This window comes from Macaca thibetana, chromosome 19 (assembly GCF_024542745.1).
Source record: "Macaca thibetana thibetana isolate TM-01 chromosome 19, ASM2454274v1, whole genome shotgun sequence".
Taxonomy (NCBI): domain Eukaryota; kingdom Metazoa; phylum Chordata; class Mammalia; order Primates; family Cercopithecidae; genus Macaca; species Macaca thibetana.
Genome location: NC_065596.1, coordinates 1576892 through 1599326, shown reverse-complemented (window position 1 = coordinate 1599326; position 22435 = coordinate 1576892). Strand labels below are relative to the sequence as shown.

The window sequence follows — 22435 nt, the reverse complement described above, 5'->3', positions numbered from 1 at the left end:
ACATGGATGCGGTCCACAGTGAAAATTGTGACCTTCATTTGTAAATTTCTGTTCAGAGTTGTGATGATGACTCATTTCTTTCTTTCTTTCTTTTTTTTTTTTTTTTTTTTTTGAGAAAAGCCGGCATAAAGCACTTTTATTGCAATAATAAAACTTGAGACCCATAGATGGTGCCGGGGGGAGGGGGCAGCAATGATTTCTCTCACCAAATCACTACACAGGACAGCAAAGGGGTGAGAAGGGGCTGAGGGAGGAAAAGCCAGGAAACTCTGAGATCAGTAGAGGGAGCCAAGCATCAAAAAACAGGAGATGCTGCAGCTGCGATGACCAGCATCATTTTCTGAAGAGAACGTTCAACGATTTGTCATGATCAGTGAACATGATCTGCTTTCAAAGGCAGAGGGTTTAAGGGGAGGGTGGGGTGGGAGGCAAAGGCTCTCCCCATCCCCACCTCAGTTTTAGGTAGGGCTTTTAATTTAACCCAAGGACATCTCTCAACTTGGAGAATAATTCAGTCCTCAACAGCACCTCAAATCTGCTATAGCTTTGCAGAGCAGCAGCAAAAATGTTTAATATATAATACATAAAAATTTCATCCAAAAAATTAAAATAAAATATTCTTGCAACCCCCCCAACACCAATTCCTATTCTAACGTTAACCTATCACTTGTGCTGTTAATACTTAACCAGGTACTTAACTGGAAACCTATATCCAAAAGACTGAAAGTGAATCTTCACCATAAAATGAAAACAAAATAAAATTAATAACTTGAGGTTTATGGCATATGGTTTAGGTAAACACACATACGAGGAGAAAGGGGAAGAGGAAACGGAGGTGTCAGAAGCAAAGCTGAGTGACAGAACACATTCAGTCCGGGCAGATGTCTATACAGAGTGGAGTGGAACATCAGGAAAATCTCCATATGGATTCATGTGCACACGTCTGGAGGCACCAGATCCCTCCATGGCAGATCCAAGAACAGGGAGCTAAGGGAGGAAGCCATTCCTGTCATTCCCGTTTTAGAAGCTCCACATCGAAGACGAGAGTGGCATGTGGTGGGATGATGCCTGGGTGCCCAGTGGCACCATAGGCATAATCTGGAGACATAGTCACTTTGGCTCTCTGACCCACACTCATCTGGGCAACCCCTTCTTCCTAGCCTCAGATCACCGCCTGCTTACCTAGCATAAACTTAAAGGGCTTGTTTCTGTCCCGGGAGGAATCAAATTTCTTTCCATCTTCAAGCATCCCGGTGTAGTGCACCACGCAAGTCTGGCCGCGCTTCGGGAAGGTGCGCCAGTCTGCTGGGGAGATGGTTTTTACCTGCACTCCCATGGCGGCGGCGGACGCTGAGCGGGCTGGCAGCGCGACTGGCGGCGTGGACCTACAGCGACCTGGCGGCGGTTCCACTGCTCTGCCTAGTCCCTCCGCTCATCGCCTCGATGGTGACTCATTTCTAAACCCAGCTCTGGCAGGTGAAAACTCTCCTATCTGGACCCAGCCAATTAGAAAGATGTCGACTGTCATACCTGGGCTTAAAGCTACAGACGCTATCACGGGTCCATACCAGCACAAAGGATTTAGAGGAAATTGTGACTCCCACACATACCATATAAAAGCCCTTGGGTGATACAGAACATGTCTTAACATGGCCCTGAACAAATGTAAGATTGTGACAGTCTTGCACACACACAGCAAACAGTAAAGATGATCATCCTTTCACAGCCCACTGTTGAAATTCTGAATCTCATACCTGGAGACAGTCAAAAGTTGGAAAATTGACTCTCATAAGTGGATCTGGTCCACATATTGATTGGTGTCTCTCAGACAAAAATCTAGCACACCTGTGAGACTGTGATTGTAATAAGGGAACACAGTACACAGAAAAAATTGAGGCTCTCATGAGTGGATTCAGTCCATTGTAGAGATTGTCGCTCATCTATATAGAAGCAACGTACAGGAGGCATTGACTCTCATACCTAGAACTTGGACATGTGTGGAATTTTTAATCTCATTCTTGGACTTCCTTGCAGGTGTGAAATGTGCCTCTTCCCAGCGCCCAAGGGATTTGACTCTTCTTGTTTGGGCCCAGCCCACAGAAGGGATTGTGACATATCACTGAACCCAGCAGCTAGGTGATGTGACTCTCCTGTATGGGTCCTGCCCACAAGGTTATTGAGATGTGACTTTTTGTTCATCCCCTAGGTGTTTCAGATTTCCTCTTCTGCCTGGACCATCCCAATAAAAAGTATTGTGACACATCACTGGAGCCAGCACTAGGTAATGTGCATTTGCTGATTGGACCTAGCCACAGAAGACATTGTGACACATCATTAGGCTCAGCAACCAGGTGAAAGGACGCTGCTGCCTTAGTCCTGCTTTCAGGAGGGGATTATAATGTACTGCTGGTTGAAAACACAGGTACTGTGACTCTCTTGCCTGGTTCTTACTCTCAGAACAAATTATGACATGCTTCCAGCCCAGCAACAACGTGATGTGACTCTCCTGCCTGGTCACTGCCCTCAGAGAAGGTTGTAAATATCTCTGGCACAGCACCCAGGTGATGTGATTCTCCAGCTCACTCCCTTCTTACCCGATTGTGGGATTGTCACATATATCTTAATTCAGTTTGCAGTCACAATGACTCTCATAACTTCATCCAGCCAATATGAAAGATACTGTCTCTTAGCTAGGCTTAGGAAAATGGGTCAGCTCTGATTGCAGCTCTAATTGTGACATAGATGTCTGTCAAGCACCTGAATAAGGATGTCACAATAAAGACATATACCCTAGGTGTTAGGTCCAGGAATGTCACATGAAATTGCGACATATTTCTGCACCTAGCACCTAGAGTGTATGTTTTTTATTCTTCTGCCTTGGCATTGCCCACATTGCATCTTGTGACGTATTTCTAGGTCTAAAACCCAGGTTATGTGAGTCTCCTGCCTAGATTCTGCCTACAAGGGGAATTGTGACATATTTCTGGACCCCTCATCTATTTGATGTTACTCTCCTCTCTTACTTGGTACTTGCCAACAGGTGACATTGTGACATACCTCTGGCCCCAACACCTAGGTAATGTGAGTCTCCTTTGCTTCCTGGGCTCAGATCACAGAAGGGAGAGTAAATTATCCCTGGACACAGCCCAGAGGAGATGTGACTATTCTGTCTGGTTCATGTCCGTAAGGACAAGAGATAAATACGTTGTGATGTATCTCTGTGACTATCAACCAGATTATGTGGCTCTCCTTTATTGCAGAGACCTGTCCACAGTGTGAGTTGTGACATATCACTTGGGACAGCATCTATGTTATGTGACCCTCCTCTCATGCCTGGGCCCTGCTCACTGAGGTTGTTGTAACACATGGCTGGCCCCAGACCCTAGGTTATGTTTTCTTCTTCCTCAGCCTTAACCACAGGAGGCATTTTGACATATTTCTGAAAGCCTCCCCAGGTGATGTGACACTGCTGTCTGGACCCTTTTTTCAGGGTATATTGTGCCATATTTTTGGGTCCAACAGCAAGGTAATATAACTCTCCTGTACTGCTTGGGCTGTGCCCAAGAAGAGATTGTAATGTATTGCTGGGCACAGCACCTAGGGGATGTGACTGTCCTCTCCTTTCCGGGCTCTGCATACATTCTGTATTGCAAAATATGCAGCACCTATGTGGTGTGACTCTCCTCTCATGTTTGAGCTCTTCCCACTAGAGTGATTGTGACATATAGATCAGCCCATCTATTAGGTTATGTAACTTCCCTCTTCATTCTGTTTTTTACCCACACAGAGAATTGTGACATATTTCTGGGCCTTTCACATAGATGATGTTACCCTTTTACCTGGGCCCTCTTCTCAGGGGTTATTGCAAGGTGTTGCTGGACTTTAAGCCTAGGTGATGTGACTCTTCTAGATTGCTTAGCCTCTGCTCAATAAAAAATTGTAATGTTTCAATAGATCCAAGACCTAAATGATGTGACTATCATCTCTTGCCTGAGCCCTGAATACATTGTGTATTGTGACATATGGCTGGGTCCAACACCTAGGTGATGTGACTCTCTTGCATGGGCCCTGCCAACAGAAGGCATTATGACATATCTCTGACTGCATCAATTATTTGATGTGACTCTGCTGTTTTACGTGGACTTTGCCCATAGAAGAGATAGTGACATATCTCTGGGCCAAGCAGCTAGGTGTTGTGACTCTTCTCTTTTGCCTATGCCAGGCACACAGAAGGGATAATGAATTATCACTAGACCCAGCACACATGCAATGTCATTCTTCTGCCTGATTGTTGTCCACAAGGGCCACGGTGACATATCTCTGGGCCCATGACCTGACCTAGGTGATGTGATTCTTGTTTTCTTTGTTGGACCTGCCCACAGTGGTAATTGTGACATATTGCTTGCTGCAGCACCTACATGATATTACTCTCTACTCTTGCCTGAGCCCTGCCCACGGGTGTGATTGTGACAGATAAGTGGGCACTGGCCCTGTGTTATGTGATGCTTCTCTTTTTTTCTAGGTCTACTTACCAGGGACGTTGTTACATATTTCTTTTTCCCTCACTAAGGTAATGTGACACCTCCACCTAAGCCTTTCTCTCAGCAAGTATTGTGGCAAATTGTTGTATCTGGCACCTAAGTAGTGTGACTCTTCTCTACTTCTTGGGCTCTGCTCAAGGAGGCACTGTGATGTATCCCTGGACACAGGACCCAGGGGATGTTACTCTCCTCTCCTGCCTGGGTCCAGCATACATTGTGTATTATAATATATGGCTGGACCCAACAAGTAGGTGATATGACCCTTCTGCATGAGCCCTGAAGACAAGGGGTATTAGATGATACTGTTCGTTAATCACCTAGGAGATATGACACATTTTTGCTGCCTGGGACCTGCCAAATAAGAAGATTGTGACATATCACTTGATCCATCATTGAGGTGACGTGAGTCTCTTTTTTTTTTTTTTTTTTTTTTTTTTTTTTTTTTTTTTTTGCCTGGTCCCCACATATTTTGGGCATTGTGACATATTGCTGGGCCCGATACCTAGAAAATGGAAGGCTCCTGGCTGGAGCCTGTCCACAGCAGACCTGGTGACATATTTCTGCATTCATCACCTAAGCAATGTGGCTCTCTTCTGCCTAAGCCCTGCCTACGGGAAGATTGTGACATATTGCTGGCCTCAGCAAACAGATGATGAGTCTCTCCTAATTGGGCCTTGCCCATAGAAAGCATTTTGACACATTGCTGGGCCCATTACCAAGGTGACATGGTTCTGCAGCCTGCACCCTGCATCCGGCTTTCAGGAGGGGATTATGATTGTAACATATTCCTGGCTAAATACCCAGGTGATATTACTCTTCTGCCTGGTCCCTTCTGCCAGGGAAGATTGTGACACATTCCTGGCCCAGAACACAGGTGATGTGACTCTGCTGTTTGCTCCCTACCCACAGGTAGGAACATGTATCTTGGTCCAGCTAACAGTTGCAATGATGACTCTAATACCACACACCAGTCAATAGAAAATATACTGTCTGTTTTAGCTGGGATTAGAGAAATGGGTAAGATCCCATGTCTCCTCTTTGTATGAAGGTTATAGAAAATTATTACTTTCTCACACATTGTATAAAGCCCTAGTGTGGAACAAAATGCCACCACAGAGTCCAGCATTCAAATAAGACTGTGTTTCTCATATTCTCACCCTACCATCCATTAGGATTTTCACCCTTACAGGTGGACAGAGCCCGCAGGTGAGGTCCTGAATTACACAGGTTGACGTAGTCCACAGCTGGAATTGTTTCTCTCATATGCTACAGTTGGGATGGTGACTCATTTCTAAACCTAGTTCATAGGCAGGTGAGGATACTTCTATTTGGACTGAGCCAATTGAAGAGAAGTTGACTCTGAGACAAGAGATTAGGGTAAAAATTATAACCCTGGGTCCATACCATGGGCCCATACCAGATCTCTGAGACCAGCAGGGAAGTCTCAGAGCATATTGAGACTCTCATGCATAAATCCCTCTGGTGCTAGAAAGTGTTTTCTGACAAGGCACAGCACAGGTGAGAGTTTGACACTTGTTTGCACACCCATTTGACAATAAAGACTGTCATACTGCCACATGAACATGGCCAACTTTTGAGGTTCTGAATGTCACATTTGGAGGCAGTGGAAACTTGAGAGTGACTGTTATATGTAGATCCAGTCCACAGGTGGGCTGGTGACTCTCAGACCAAGATTCAGCCCACCTGTGAGGCTGCGACTCTACTAAGGAGTTCTAGTGCACAGAAGAAAGCGAGCTTCTCACGCACAGACCCAGTCCACCATTAAGTATCCCGGCCCGCGGGATAGTCAGAGCAGGCCCTGGAGGAGGGGGTGGGAATTTGGGGAACAAGAGACACGAGAAATGGAGACAAGACAGTGCTCTGATCAAGTCTCGTTTAATGGCGGTAATGCACTGCCTTATATACACTTGGAAGAGAAGGGGTTGGGCTAAGGTGGAAATGATCTCATTGCCGAGGGCGTGGCCAGGTTAGTTTCGGTTTCTCCGGTCAGACGTCATGTTGCGCTTGCGCTATTAAGTAACAATTTTCCCGGGCGCGGGAAAAGTGAGTGAAGAAGAAGCAGGAAGAGCGCCATCTTTAACGAGGTATTAGTACAGGGAAAAAAGGCAAAGATAGGGAGGAGGTAGAAGGTGGAAATGAATAGAGCTCAGGCGTTTTAATCGTTAATTATTATTCGCTATGGCCGGGGTGTGCAGCTCCAGACAATTAAGATTGTGACTTAAGTATTTAGACCCAACATAGAGGAGATGTTGACTCCCATACTTAGAACTGGGCCATGTGCAAGAATTTTAACTTTATCCCTGGATCATTCTGCATGTGAGATTGTGTGACATATGCCTCTGTCCAGCAACTAAGTGATTTGACCCTTCTGCCTGTGCCCATCCCACAGATGGAATTTTGACATCTTGCTAAACCCAGCACCTTCATGATGGGACTCTAGTCCACTGCCTTGGCACTGCCCACAGACAGCATTGTGGCATATCACTGTCACTAGGCCTTATATCCAGTTAATGTGAGTCTACCCTTCTCTTTTGTCACTGTGCACAGAAGGCATTGTGACATATCCCTGGGCCCAACACCCAAGTTATGTGATTCTCCTGCTTGTACCCTGCCCACATGGCCCATTGTGATATATTGCTGGGTCCAGAACCCAGGTGATGTAACTCTCCTGCTTGGTCCCTGCCTACAGAAGGCATTGTGACATCTCTGCACCCATTAGCCAGGTGATGTGACTCACTTCTGCCTGATCTCTGCTCACAGGGAACATTGTGACCTATCACTGGGCCCAGCATTGAGTTGATGTGAATCTTCTATTCTTTGTAGGTTCTGCCTGCAGAAGAGTTGTGATGTGTCTCTGGACCCAACGGTAAGGTGATGTTACACATTTGCCTTGGTCCTGACTTCAGAAAGCTTTGTGACATATTGCTGGGCTCAGCACCAAGATGATGTGAGTCTCTTCCCTGAACCCTGTCCACAGGGGACATTGTGACATATCTCTAAGTTCATGAACTATTTGCTGTGACTCTTCTTGCTTACTTGGGCTTTGCCATTAGAAGAGATTGCGACGTGTCTCTGATTCCAGCACCTAGGTGTTGTGACTCTACTCGTTTGCCTGTGCTATGCCCACAACAGTTAGAGTGAATTATCCCTAGGCCCTACACACAGGCGATGTCCTTCTACTGCCTGGTCATTGCCCACAGGAGTCACTGCAACATATCTCGGCCCATTACCTAGATGGTGTAATTCTCCTTATTTCTCTGCTTCTGTCCCAGTGGGGATTGTGACATATTCCTTCAACCAACATTTATGTGATATGATTCTCCTCTCATGTCTGGACTCTGACCACTGTTGTAGTTTTGACATAGGGCTGGGCTCATCTGTCTAGGTTATGTGACAGGTTATGTGACTCTCTTCTTTTTTCCTAAGCCCTACCCACAGGGAGCATTGGTACATAGCTCTGGGCCCTTCACCAAAATGATGTAATCCTCATTCTTGGGCCCTTCTCTCAGTGAGTATTGTGACATATTGATGGACACAGCACCTAGGTGAGGTAACTCTCTTCTACTTCTTGGGCTCTGACCAAGGAGGTATTGTGATGTATCGCTGAGCCCAGCACATAGGTAATGTTACTCTTTTCTCCTGCCTGAGCTCAACCTAGATTGTATATTGTGACATATGGCCTATCTTAACAGCTATGTGATGCACCTCTTCTGCATGAGCCCTGCCCTCAGGAGTGTTATGCCATATCTTTTTGTTTATCACCTGGGTGATGTGACACGTTTATTTTTCTGCCGGGGCCCTGCTAAAGAGGGTTATTATAACATATCACTTGGCCCAGCACCTATGTGATGTGACTCTCCTTTCTCCCAGGCCCCACATATTTGGTGTATTGTGAAATAACGCTGGTTCCAACACCTAGAAAATAAGAGGCTCCTGCCTGGGCCCTGCCCACAGGGGGCCTTGTGACATATATCTGCATACACTACCTAGGAAATGTGACTCTTCTTTTCTGCCTGCACCCTCCTAACAGAAAAGATTATGACACATTACTGGACCCCGCAACAAGGTAATGAGGCCCTTTTGACTGGGTCTTGAATACATAGATCGTTGTGACATATTGCTCAGCCCTCAGAGAAGATTGTGACGTACATCTGGCCCCAAACCCAGGTAATGTTACTCTCCTGCTTACTCCTAATCCAGAGGAGTGACTGTGACATATAGCCTGGCCCAGCTCACTGGTGTGATGATGACTCTCATACCTTGAACTAGCCAATAAGAGCGATACTGTCTCTTATAGCTAGGCTTAGGGAAAAGGTAAGATCCTGAGTGTCCTCTTTGTATAAAGATCACAGAGGTTTACCACTCTCTTGCATATTGTGTAAAGCCCTCATGTGGTACAGAGAGTGTCATCACAGGTCCAGGGACACAAGAGATGCTGTGTTTCTGGTATGCACACCCTGCTAATCCTTAAAATAGTCGCCCTCACAATAGACACCACCCACTGGTGAGATGCTGAATCTCACACGTAGACACAGTCTACAGACAGAATTGTGTCAGTCATATGTGAACATCTGGCCACAGATGGGATAGTGACCTATTTCTAAACCCAGCTCATAGGCAGATGAGTACTCTTCTATTTAGACCCAGTCAACTGGGGAGGTGTTGACTCTCATACCTGAGCTTAGAGTGACACGTACAATCATGGGCCCATATCAGCATGAAGGTCTTAATGCAGATTGTAACTCTCATGCATATCATATTGTATTAGTATTAGTTCATTTTCACATTGCTGTAAAGAACTGCCCAAGACCAGGAAATTTAGATAGAAAAGAGGTTTAATTGACTCACAGTTCCACATGGCTGTGGAGGCCTCAGGAAATTTATAATCATGGCAGAAGGGGAAGCAGGGACCTTCTTCACAAGGTGGCAGGAGGGAGAAAGTGAATGAAGGAGGAACTTCCAACACTTAAAACCATCAGATTGGAGAGAATTCACTCACTTTCACAAACACAGCATGGGGGAAACTGTCCCACGATCCAATTACCTTCCTCCCTCAACACGTGGAGATTACAATTGTAAATGAGATTTGGGTGAGGACATAGAGCCAAACCATGTATCTCATAACTTCTTTGAGTGGTACAGAGAGTGCACTAACAGAGCCAGCTCAAAGGTGAGATTGTGACAGTAGTAAGCAGACACAGTCAAGAGTAAAGATTGCTGTCCTCTCACATGACCATGGCCCACTGTTGAGGTTTTGAATCTTGTATCTAGAGGCAGTCAAGAGTTGCAGTGTTGACTCTCATACATGGATTTGTTATGCATGGATTCGGTGACCCGCAAACCATCATTTAGCACACGTGTCAGGCTGTGACTTATCTAAGGGGACACAATGCCCAGAAAACATTGAGAAGTTGCTGCACAGATCCAGTTCACAGTTGAGGTTGTGACTCACGTACTTCACACAACATACAAGACATGTTGACTCTCAGACCTAGAACCAGGACATGTGAGGGATTGCTAATCTCATGCCTGGCATTTTTGAAGGTGTGATTTTGACATACGCCTCTGCCAAACACCGGAGTTGACTCTCCTGCCTGGGCTTGGTTCACAAATAGAATGGTGATATATTGCTGGACCCAGCACCTAGGTGAGATGACTCTATTCTCAAGCCTTGGTGCCTCTTACAGGAGGCATTGGTACATATCGCTGGGACTTGCACTCAGGTGATGTAAGTTTTCTCTCCTACCTTGGCGCTGCACACAAGGGGCATTGTGACACGTTGCTCATTCTAACACTTAGGCGATGTGACTCTTCTGCCTGGGCACAGCCTAAAAAGGGGATTGTGACATCTCCCTGCACTCCTCACCCAGGTAATGTACTCTCATCTCTTGCCTGGAGGGATGGTGACATATCTCTGGGCTCAGCACCTAGCTAATGTGACACTTCTCTTCTTCCTAGGTTCTGCCCACAGGGGAGATTGTTACATATATCCTGGGCCCAGCTCCAAGATGTAACTCATTTGCCTTGGCCCTGTCTTCAGAAGGTAATGTGACCTATTGCTGGGCCCGGGACCAAGGTGATGTGACTTTCTTGCCTTGACTCTGTCAAAAAAGGGGGCATCTGTGGGTCCATAAATATTTGATGTGTCTTTCTTTTCTTACCAGGGTCTTGCTTATAGAAGAGATTGTTACATATCTCTGTTCCCAGCGTCTAAGTGATGTAACTCTCCTCACCCGCCTGGGCCATTTCCACAGATGAAAAAGTGACTTATCCCTGGGCCAAGCACACAGGCAATCGGATTTATTTCTCCTAGTCTCTTTCTACAGGGGGCATTGCAAAGTATCTATTAGCCCATCAACTATTTGATGTTAATCTCTTCTCTTACCTGGGCTTTGCCCATAGGGGATGTTGTAACATATCTCATGGGCCAGCATGTAGGAGATGACACTCTCCTCTGATTGTTACATATTGCTTTGCTCACCACCTATTTGATGTGACTCTCCTCTCATGCATCGTCCCTGCCCCTTGGGATGATTGTAACATATAGCTGGCTGTAGTCCCTAGGTTATATAACTTTCCTCTTCTTCCTGATCCCTACCCACAGAAGGCATTGTGCCGTATCTCTGGGGCTCTCGCCTAGGTGATGTGGCTCTCCTGCTTTGATCTTCCTCTCAGAAAGTATTGTGATGTATTGCTGAACCTAGAACCTAGGTGATGTGGCTCTCCTCTACTGTTTGGGCTCTGACCAAAAAGAGATTGTGACATATCACTAGGCCCAGCACCTAAGTGTTGTGGCTCTCTGCCCTCTCCTAGGCACTGCCTACATTGTGTATGTTGACATATGGCTGGATCCAAAACCAAAATAATGCAACTCTTTTGCATTGGCAACGTCCACATGTGTATTACCACGTATCTTTTTTTTAGCTCTGAAATTGAGCTCTGAAATAATCTGGATCTTTGATCTTTGTGCCTATCTCTCCTATTGAGTTTAAACTTTAATCCAAAAGCCATGACAATAGTCATAATTACTGAATGCCACAAAGTGATAACTTTCTTCTCTTCCTCCTCCTCTTCTCTTTCTCTTTTCCATCTCCTCCTTTCCTCTTCCTCCTCCCACTCCTCTCCTCCTCCTCATTATCTCCTCTTTCTCCCCTTCACTTCCTCCTCTCCTCCTCCTTTTCTCCTCTCTCTTTCTCCTCTCCTTTGCTTCCTCTCATCTTTCTCTCCTCCTCCTCTCCTCTTCTCCTCCTCCATCTCCTACTCTCCTCCACCTCCCATTGTTTCCTCCTCCTCTCCTCCTCCTCCTTCTTCTCTTCTCCTCTCTTTTTCCTCCTCCTCCTCCTTTCCTTCTACTGCTTCTCTCCTCCTCCTCTTCCTCTCCTCCACCTCCTCGCCTTCTCCTTCTCCTCTCCTCCTCTCTTCTCTTTTTCCTCCTCCCCCTTCTCCTCCCCCTCCTCCTCTCATCCTCATCTCTTCCTCTCCTCCTACTCTCCTCTTCTTCTCCTCCTTCTCTCCTCCTTCTCTTATCATCTCCTCCTCCTTTTCTTCTTCTTCTCCTCTCCTCTCATTCTTCTTCTCTACTCCTCCTCCCCCTCCTCCTTCTCCTGTCCTCCTCGTCTGTTCCTCTCCTTTTCCTCCTCCTCCCTTCTCCTCTTCTCCTTCTCTTTTTCTCCTCCTTCTCCTTCCTGCTCCTCCTATTTCTCCTCTCTTCCCCCCTTATCCTCTCTACTTCCTCCTCCCCCTCCCCTCCTTTTCCTCCTCCTCCCCTTCTCTTCCTTCTCCTCTCCTCCTCCTTCTTTTTCTCTCCTTTTCCTCCTTCTCTTGTTCTCCTCCTCTTTTCTCATCCTCCTCCCCCTAAACCTCTCCATCTCCCCCTCTCCTCCCCCTCCTACTCATCTTTTACTCCTCCTATTCTCCTCCTTCTTCTCCTCTTCTTCTTTCCTTTTCTTCCTCCTCCTCCTCTTTCTACTCTTCTCCTCTTTTTTCCTCCTTATTTTTCTTCTCTCTTCCTCCTCCTTCTCCTATCTTTCTCCTTCTCCTTCCTCTCCTCTCTTCCTCTCCTCCTCCTTCCCCTTCTTTTCTCATCTCCTCTTCCCCCTCCACTCCTTTTTCTCCTTTTCTCCTCTGCTCCTCTTCTTTTCCTCCTGCTCCTCCTACTCCTTCTTCTACTCTCTTCCTCCTCTCCTTTTCCTCCTCCTCTCCTCCTTTTTCTCTCCTCCTCTTACTCTTCTTCTACATTCTTCCTCTTCCTCCTCCTTCTCCTCTCCTCCTCGTCTCTTCTTTTTTCTTTTCCTCCTCTCCTCCTCCTCCTTCTCCTCTCCTCCTCCTTCTTCTCTCTTTATTCTCCACTCCTTGTCCTCTCCTCCTCTGCCTTCTTTTTCTCTTCCTGCTTCTCCTCTTCTCCTCCACCTCCTCCTTCTCTCCTACTTGTCCCTTTTTTCCTCCTGCACCTCCTCCTTTTCTTCTCTTCCTCCTTTTTGTCTTCTTCTCCTCTCCTCCTGCTCCTCCTCCTTCTCCTCTCCTCCTTCTTCTTTTGCCTTCCTCCTCTCCTCTTCCTGTCCTCCTTCTCCTCTGTTCCTCCTCTCCTCCTCTTTTTCTCTTCCTTCCTCTCCTCTCCTCCTCCACCTCCTTTTTCTCTTCTTCTACTCCTCCTTACTTTGTTCTTCACCTTTTTCCTTTTTCTCCTCCTCTCTTTCTCCTCTCCTCCTTTTCCTTCTCATTTCCTCTTCCTCTCCTTCTTCTTCTCCTCTCCTCCTCCCCCTCTCCACCTGCTCCTCCTTTTTCCTTTCCTCCTCTCCCCCTTCTTTTCCTGTCCTCCTCCTTCTCTGCTTCTTCTTCTGCTCTTTCTCTCCTCCCCCTCCCCTCCTTTTTTCTCCTCATCTCCTCCTCCTCCTCCTCCTATTTCCCTTCCTCTCCTCCACCTTCTCTCCTCCTCATCCTCTCCTTCTCCTCCTCCTTTCCTCTTCCCCTCCTCCTCCTATTTTTTATCTTCTTCCTTCTCCTCTCCTCCTCCTCTTCCTCTCCTACTCTTTCTCCTCCTCCTTCTCCTCTCTTTCTCCCCCTCCTCTATTCTTCTTCTTCTGCTGCTTTTTCTCCTCTTCTCCTTCTTTTCCCCTCTCCTCTGTGTCCTTCTCCTCTCCTCCTCATTCTCCTTGTCCTCCTCTCCTTCTCCCCTTCTCCTCCTCATCTTTTCCTGCTCCTCCTCCTCCTTCTCTGTTCCTCCGTATTCTTTTCCTCTCCTTCTCCTATCGTCCTCCTCCTCATTCTCCTCCTCTCCTCCTCTCCTCCTCCTTTATCCTTCTCTCCTCATCCTTCTTTTCCTCTCTTCCTCCTCCTTCTCTCCTTCTCCTCTCTCCTCCTCCTCCTTCTCTCTTCTTCCTCCTCCTTTTCCTTTTCTTTTTCTCCTCCTCCTCTGCTCCTTCTCCCCTTTCCTCCTCCTCGTTTTTCTCCTCTCCTCCTCCTTCTTCTCTCCTCCTCTTTGTCTCCTCCTTTTTCCCCCTCTTCCTCTCCTCCTCCTCCTCTCTGTCTCCTCTCCTCCTTCTCATTTTCCTCTGATCCTCCTTTTCCTCCTCCTCCTCCTGTCATCCTTTGTCTCTCTGGCTTCCCCTTCTCTCCTCCTCCTCCCTTTTTTCTCCTCCTCTTCCCTTTTTTCCTCCCCTTCCTCCCTTTTTTCTCCTCCTCTCCTTCTCCTCTCCTCATCTTTCTTTTCTCTTCCTCCTCCTCTCCTCCTCTTCCTTCTCTCCTCCTCCCAGCTTTGTTTATCTCCTCATCTCTCCTGGTCCCCTTGTCCTCCTCTCCTGTTTATCTTCTCCTCTTCCTCTATTCTTACTATTTTCTCACTTTCGCCTCCTCTCCTGTTCTTCTTGTTTCCTGCTTCCTTTTTCTCTTTACTTTTTCCTCTCTTCCTTCTCTCTTCCTCCTCCTCTTTTTCCACTCCTTCACTCCTACTCCTCTTCTTACTGAGCTACTGGCCACGTCAAGCAGCACCCAGCACATGTAGTGACGGTCTCTGCAGCGCTGCCCTAGAAAGACCTGATGTGCATCTTTTTGGAGGGTAGGAATCCGGCCCAACCCAGACGCTGAGTTTATTCATATATTTATTTATTCTATGAGAAAGGGTCTTGCTCTGTCACCCAGGCTGGAGTGCAGTGGCACAAGCTTATGACTCACTGTAATGTCAAGAGAGCCTCTCACCTCAGCCTCCCGAGTAGCTGGGATTGCAGGCGTGGCCCACCACCCCTGACTAAATGTCTTCCGTAGTGACGGGGTCTCACCACGTTGCCCAGGCTGCTCTGAAACTTCTGGACAAAAGTGCTTCTCCTGCCTTGGCCTCCCGGAACACTGGGGTGAATTTATTTGTTATAGCACCTCCAGGACTCGGATGGTGCAAGCCTCCTAGGCCAGAAACATCTTCCTGACACTGCTCCCCAACTTCTGCCCTCTCTCGCCTGGCATCTTTCCCCTATGGCAGGGAAGCCTGGAAACTAGGGCTCCTGCTGTCCCCCGCAGCCGCAAAGCATCAGGGGTGCTGGCCAGGAGGTGTCTTCCCGGGGTGCTCTCGCGAGGGTGTTTGGTGCAAGTGCCTGCCGCACCTTGCTCTGCGGATTTGAAATTCCTGGGCAGAGGACACTGGCGTCGAGGGGGCAGCAGGCAGCCCTGCGCCCTGGCCCTTTCCTGGCTGGCGGTTTTGGTGTGGCCGACTACCACCTAAGGCGCCCAGGAAAGAAGGGGGCCAGGCCCTTGCCATGGGGGCTCCTATCATTCCTGGTCCTTCTGTTGGCGGGGTGTGTGTTTTACAGGGATCCGTCAGTGTGGAGTGCACCTTCCTCGCGCGAGTAGGGGGTTCGGTGCCGGGTTCCATCGTGAGTCCAGGAAAAAGGCGGGTGGCGGCGGGGCTTCTCCCGCTGGAAAAATCTGTGGCTGTTTCCGGGGCACCTATGCCCCTTCCACACCAGCCTGCAACCTAGTGTCGCTTTCTCTGCCCCCAGCACCAGCCTCTGCCTGGGCCTCCCTCCCCCATCCCAGTCGCGTCTCTTAGGAAACTGAGACCCTAATGTTTGCTAAGGAGCACGGGAGGTCCTTCCCGTCGCCGACGCCCTCCCTCGGAAGCGGCGCGTTTTCTGGGCCGAGGGCACATCGAGGATGTCACTCACTCCCTGGCCAAGGGTGAGGACGGGACGCGGCGGCCGATCCCACTGCCTGGCGGGGCCGCTTCCTTTCCTGGCAGGGTGGAGACCTGCAGGGTGCTGGGACCCGGCCCGGCGAAGAACGCGCTGGCCAGTGGGTCGCTTGTCAGGCGCCCTGGGCACCTGGCGACCCTCGTCAGTGCTGCATCCATGAGAGGTTATAAATGAGGAGGAAAGTTTTTATTTATTTATTTATTTATTTACTTATTTATTTATTTATTTATTTTTCTGCTCAGCGGATTTGTCCTCCCTCTCTCCTTACTAGTTAGGAGATAGAACACGAGCCCAGATCCGGGGCAGCAGTTCACACTCCATTACAAAACTCTAAACAGCATCGCAGCTAGCAGCAGCACACATTTGGGGAACATTGGAGGGATTTTCTTCTTCTTTTGTGGGTGGTGATGTTAGTGGTTGTGGAGAGAGAGAGAAGGGTGAATACAATTGTAACGATTTGGTAGGTTGAAAAACCTGTCTGGGATTTTCATTATTAGAAAATTGAACCCTCGTTCTTGCTTAAGAGTTTAGACTCAAGCTTATCCCTTTCAAAGTCAGTGGAAACTAAGTTTGCCTGTTAGATGAGAAGGCTGAAAACAGTGAGACACTTCCATCTGGAGGAAAAAAAATGATTTCTGCAAAGGCAGAGTTGCCAGACCATCCCCATATACTTGAGGGTTTTTTCCTTTTTTAGATATGTAGTGGTCCCTGCACCTGTGCACAATGATGCTGAAGTATATTTAATGAAGTGAAAGGTGAGGGAAAGGGAATTGCAAAGAGAAGAACATGATTTTATTTTCATTTTTTCATGCCCGTGAAAAGTACTCTCTAGTTTTGATGCTTTTTCAGGTAGGCAGGTAGAGTTTCTAAGCCATATTTTAATCAGGGAGTCTGTTAGAGGCCAAAGTCTTGGCTAAAACCTCTTTGGAAACACACACAAAAGAAACGCTTAGTTCTGTGGTACCTTCAAGAGTCGACAGAACTTTTGCAGGAATGGGTAGGAGTTCCTTCAAAAGGGTCTTGTGCTCCATTTCAGGTGAATGAAGTCGCACTGTTTATCATTTTTTAAAATACTGCTAAACTGCTTGCGTGTTAGGATATCTTGTTTTTAAAAGATGTTTGATAATTTTTAGAAATGCTACTAATGCTTATGGATATATGGAACATCATTCTCTGGGGTTGTCTAGATACCACTTTATTTCTCATCAGCAATTCAGACTGTAAGCCCTGAGAGTGGCAGACAAGTGTTTGTTATGTGATGTAAACATGCATCTCACTAAGCTGGTACAGGTGATACATTCATACCTAACTTGTTACACCATCCAAGTGACTGTTTGATTTTCTTGCAACTAAACGTTCCCATCTGGGGGAACATTTTTTATTTTAAGCCACTTCAGGCAGACTCCTGAGGTCTTATTTGCATCTGAAACAGGCACAGCATGTTGAAGGAAAAAAAATAAACCTTACCTTATTAGCCCTGCATTAGATCAATAGCTGTTAACTAACAACCTGGTGTATACCAGGCACTGTACAACATGGGTACCCTGGTAATAAATGTAGTCAGAAGAACACCGTGGCTCAGGCCTATAGTCCTGGCACTTTGGGAGGCTGAGGCAGGCGAATAAACTGAGATCACCAGTTTGAGACTAGCGTTACCAGCATGGCGAAATCCCATCTTTACTAAAAATACAAAACCAGGCGTGGTGTCACATGCCTGTAATCACACCTATTTTGGGAGACTGAGGCAGGAGAATTGCTTGAACCCAGGAGGTGGAGGTTGCAGTGAGCTGAGATTGTGCCATTGCACTCACCCACTCACTCACCCACTCACTCACTCAATCAATCAATCAATCAATGTAGTTGCCCTTCATCAGGGGTCCTCAACACCAGGGCACTGACTGATACCAGCCTGTGGCCTGTTACAAACCAGGCTGCACAGCAGGAGGTGAATGGTGGGTGAGTGAGGCTTCAACGTTATTCACAACCACTCCCCATCACTTGCATTACAGATCAGCAGCAGCATTAGATTATCATAGGAGGGCAAACACTATTGTGACCTGCGCATGTGAGAGATGTAGGTCGCACACTATTTTTGAGAATCTAATGCTTTAGGGTCTGTCACTGCCCCTCATCACCCCCAGATGGGAACATTTAGTTGTGGGATAATAATCCCAGGGCTCTCACTGATTCTACATTATGGTGAGTTGTTGAATTATTTCATTATGTATTACAATGCAATCATAATAGCAACAAAGTGGACAGTAAGCATAATGCGCTTGACTCATCCCAAATGAAAACCATCCCGCCACATGTGCGGAAAAATTGTCTTCCCCAAAACCAGACCCTGGTGTCAAAAAGATTGGAAACTACTGTCCTACACTGTACAGTACCTGGCATACACCAGGTAGCCAAAAATTTCTTAGTGGGGTTAATTAGATAGAACTTTTAAAAGCCGTATTTGTCTTTCCATAGCTTGCTTTGTATTCTTCTCTTTTTTCTCTTTTCTCAGAGACAACGGGGTAGGATCATCTAAAATGTCTTATATTTCTGGTGGTTTAATTACTTAAAATATTCCTTATTCATTTTGGTGTACCTTCTTGGACTAAGTTATTTTCACTCTGCTTTTTCAACAGAATTCAGCAGCCGGGCGCGGTGGCTCAAGCCTGTAATCCCAGCACTTTGGGAGGCCGAGGCGGGCGGATCACAAGGTCAGGAGATCGAGACCACAGTGAAACCCCGTCTCTACTAAAAATACAAAAAATTAGCCGGGCGCGGTGGCGGGCGCCTGTAGTCCCAGCTACTCAGGAGGCTGAGGCAGGAGAATGGCGGGAACCCGGGAGGCGGAGCTTGCAGTGAGCCGAGATCGCGCCACTGCACTCCAGCCTGGGTGACAGAGCGAGACTCCGTCTCAAAAAAAAAAAAAAAAAAAAAAAAAAAAAAAAGAATTCAGCAAAGATTTCACATTTCTACTCAGAGCAAAACTATTAGAGTTGGGTGGGTATATTGACTCCTGTTATATCTGCTTTATGATCTACCCAAGGGCTGGCAATAAATGAAGCTCAGGATCCACAGTTCCTAACTACCGCTTAGCCCCATGGAACAGCTGCTTTATAGAGTCAGCTTGATCTCAAAACTATGTAGCTTTAAATGTATACTGCTTATTTACCTCTGTGTATGTGTGTTGTTATTTTTAATAAAGAAGACCTTTTTTTTTTTTCAAAATAAATTCGGTTGATTTTGAAGGTATAAGGGAATTTAAAATGAAACTTTAGCCTTTGGTGGCATTACCGTTGATGAATATGATGACAAGCATCTTGTCAGTAGCTTTTCTACCTCATGGGGTTGTTGTAAGGATAATATAACTGTTCCAGAAACTCAAAACCTACATATGGAATAAAGTGGCATATTTTGAGATCAGGAGGTTTTGAGGGTGTCCACTGTGGATTTCCTTTCCAGAATGATAAATTTTTTACTGTCTTGCTTTGGGAAAGAGTGCTACTGGCATTTAGCGTACAGACACCAGAAATGCTGCTCCTCATATTACAATGCATAAGAGCCCCAAATGTCAGGAGAGCTGAAGACAACGAAGCCTGCTTGAAGGTATAGTAGTGGCCTTTATTGCATCCACAAGCACACTGGGTGCATTCCCTGTACTGCATGTGCTATTTTTAGAAATCTGAAATTCCATAAAGTAGGTAAGCTTTTATCTGCCTCTAAGGTGCCATGGTTGGCAGGGTCAAAGTTTTACAAGAAGCTTGGGATTGAGGAAAACATGAAGTGCTGTTGAATGTATTTGAAAACTCCATAGTAAATAAGAGTTCTAGAACTCATCAGCTTCTACAACAAATGAGATGCATTGGCTCTGTAAAGCTGTTTTGGTAGGTGGCTCAGTTTTCCCAGTCACCGCCTCAGTTATTGAGGAAATTCGCTGTGATGCTGTCATCTGCCAGTCTTCCTCATGCTTTCAGTTATGTGGAGCGTATCTTTTAAAAAAATTCTTTGAACCAACTCTTGTTTGCTTGACAGTTAATGTTTTTGCATTCATAGTCTCCCTTATTTTAATTTCTCAGTTTTTGCAAAATTCTTACGTAACTATCTGCCCTTTTCATAGAGCAGTGTTTGTGAGCCAGGTCTTCTATCCATACATGTCCTCTTGAGAGGGTGGATGTCAGCCAGCTGCTATGGCTGAGAGGGACGCAGATAATACAGGGATGCAATAAAGGAGAGAGTGATAATTTTTATGTTCTGGGATCCCAGGCCTCAGACCAGAACTGTCTAGTATAATGAAAGGAGTGATCTTTTAGCCAACCAGTGCCACTGGTCTGAACTTTGTCCTGCCCTCCCATGTTCCACCCTATTACACAAGCAGGAGGTATGCAAGGGAGAAGGCAGGAAGATGAGGAGACTGAATTCCAGAAAAGAAAGGGCTGCCTGCAGTAAGCAGACAGTTGCCCCCAAAGTGGTGTGGGCTCCCTCTTACCTTAGAGACATGTGCAACACTTGAGAATAGTTGTTTTAAGATTCTTAAATCAGTGGACAGAGCGAAAGCATCCCATTGGTGTCAGTGGCCAGGTGCCCAATGCCTGTTCTCTGCAGCAACCATCCAGTCCTGTCCCTGGGAGTGAGTTCTGTTCCTACAGAATGCCCTGTGCATTCTGGTGTTTTTCTGCCCTTTCCTCTAACCTATAAACTGGCAACTCCAACAGTATATTTTCACTTACAACTTCTCTGAAGCTGTAATCTTTTGTCATCCAGATCACACTGCAAGTCCCTCATCCTGCAGGTACTTGTAAAAATGAAAGTAATCTCCATCTCTTCTGGAAGGTGATTGTCATGCACACGACCTACTAAACCAGGAACATTACTGCTGGCTGTCCTGATGCATGTCTATCTCACCCTGTGGCCAGTCAGTCACCAGGCTCTCCCCAAAACCATGCTTCCATCACTGACGTGGGCTGTTTAATCACTTCTGACCTAAGGCCCTCACTGAGGCATAAACACCTCTGAAGTTAATTTTCTGCCAGCAGTTTCTCCCTACTGCTGTTGTTTTTCCACCCTGCTGCCAGAGTCGTCATCCTCAAACACTAAAGCTGCTCTTGTTGATTGCCTACCTAATAACATTTCTTGGCTCCCTGTTGTCTATAAAAAGAAAAATCCAAACTCCTTAACGTGGTTTACAAAGACCTAATTTTCTGTTTCCAAACCCAATTTCTTTTCTTTCGTTCTTTTTTTTGTTTGTTTGTTTTCAGAGGGAGTCTTGCTCTGTCACCCAGGCTGAACTGCAGTTGCATGATCTCGGCTCACTGCAAACTCCACCTCCTGGGTTTAGGTGACCTCCTGCCTCAGCCTCTGGAGTAGCTGGGATTACAGGCACATGCCACCACACCCAGCTAATTTTTTTTTTTTTTTTTTTGAGATGGAGTCTTGCTCTGTCCCCCAGGCTGGAGTGCCCAGGCGCAATCTCAGCTCACTGCAAGCTCCGCCTCCCAGGTTCACAGCATTCTCCTGCTTCAGCCTCCCAAATAGCTGGGACTACAGGCGCCCGCCACCACGCCCGGCTAATTTTTTGTATTTTTAGTAAAGGCGGGGTTTTACCATGTTGGCCAGGATAGTCTCAAACTCCTGACCTCATGATCTTCCCACCTTGGCCTTCCAAAGTGCTGGGACAAACCAAATTTCTAGTCTTGGCTCTTGGCTCTGTCTTCCACATCACTGCCACACTGAATAGTTCTTTACTGCTTCTGCTCTTGCATGGGTTGTTCTTTCTGATGTGTCTGCATCCACTTCTCCCAGCAAACATTTACTCTCCTGTTGAGACCCATCTCAAATACTACCATTTTTAGGGAGAATTAGGTCTTCTGTTTCTAACAACTTTTACCCCCATCTGTCAAGTCTGTCTGCTGTAATTTCTCTGTTAACATGTTTCTCCCACCTCAAGAATATTTTTTCCATCTCCTATGCCTAGCACAATTACATCGTTAGTGCTCACTGACTACTGCATGTTGATTTATTTTTATTTTTATTTATTTTTTTTTTTTGAGACGGAGTCTCGCTGTGTCGCCCAGGCTGGAGTGCAGTGGCGCGATCTCGGCTCACTGCAAGCTCCGCCTCCTGGGTTCACGCCATTCTTCCGCCTCAGTCTCCTGAGTAGCTGGCACTACAGGCGCCCGCCACCACGCCCGGCTAGTTTTTTGTATTTTTAGTAGAGACGGGGTTTCACCATGTTAGCCAGGATGGTCTCGATCTCCTGACCTCATGATCCACCCGCCTCGGCCTCTCAAAGTGCTGGAATTACAGGCTTGAGCCACCGCGCCCGGCCTGATTTCTTTTTTGTTGTTGTTGTTTTTGAGATGGAGTCTTGCTCTGTTGCCCCTGCTGGAGGGCTTTGGTGCAATCTCGGCTCACTGAAACCTCCACCTCCCAAGATCAAGTAATTTTCCTGCCCAGCCTCTCGACTAGCTGGGATAGCAGTCACCCACCACCACGCCTGGCCAATTGTTGTACTTTTAGTAAAGACTGGGTTTCACCACATTGGTCAGGCTGGTCTCGATCTCCTGACCTCAGGTGATCTGCCTGCCTCGGCCTCCTAAGGTGCTGGGATTGCATGTATAAGCCACCGTGCGCAGATTTGCATGTTAATTTCTAATATAAAAATGAGATTTTTGAAGAGCCACATGTAAATTGGAAGCTAAG

General features: G+C 46.7%; 2 protein-coding genes and 1 long non-coding RNA gene across 3 annotated transcripts in view; 1 reads left to right on the top strand and 2 right to left on the bottom strand.

Moving 5' to 3' along the window:
* LOC126942210 (zinc finger protein 254) overlaps window positions 1-22435 on the bottom strand; it is a 181429-nt gene that overhangs the window by 134328 nt on the left and 24666 nt on the right. The window lies entirely within an intron of this gene.
* Window positions 995-1461, bottom strand: LOC126942368 (peptidyl-prolyl cis-trans isomerase FKBP1A-like). Its single transcript, XM_050769873.1, is given in 1 exon segment — window positions 995-1461. A coding segment is annotated over 1 exon segment (327 nt). The 5' UTR covers window positions 1337-1461; the 3' UTR covers window positions 995-1009.
* LOC126942413 (uncharacterized) lies at window positions 10360-10905 on the top strand. The gene is made up of 3 exons (XR_007721558.1): window positions 10360-10432; window positions 10521-10605; window positions 10727-10905. It is a non-coding gene; the product is annotated as an uncharacterized LOC126942413 (long non-coding RNA).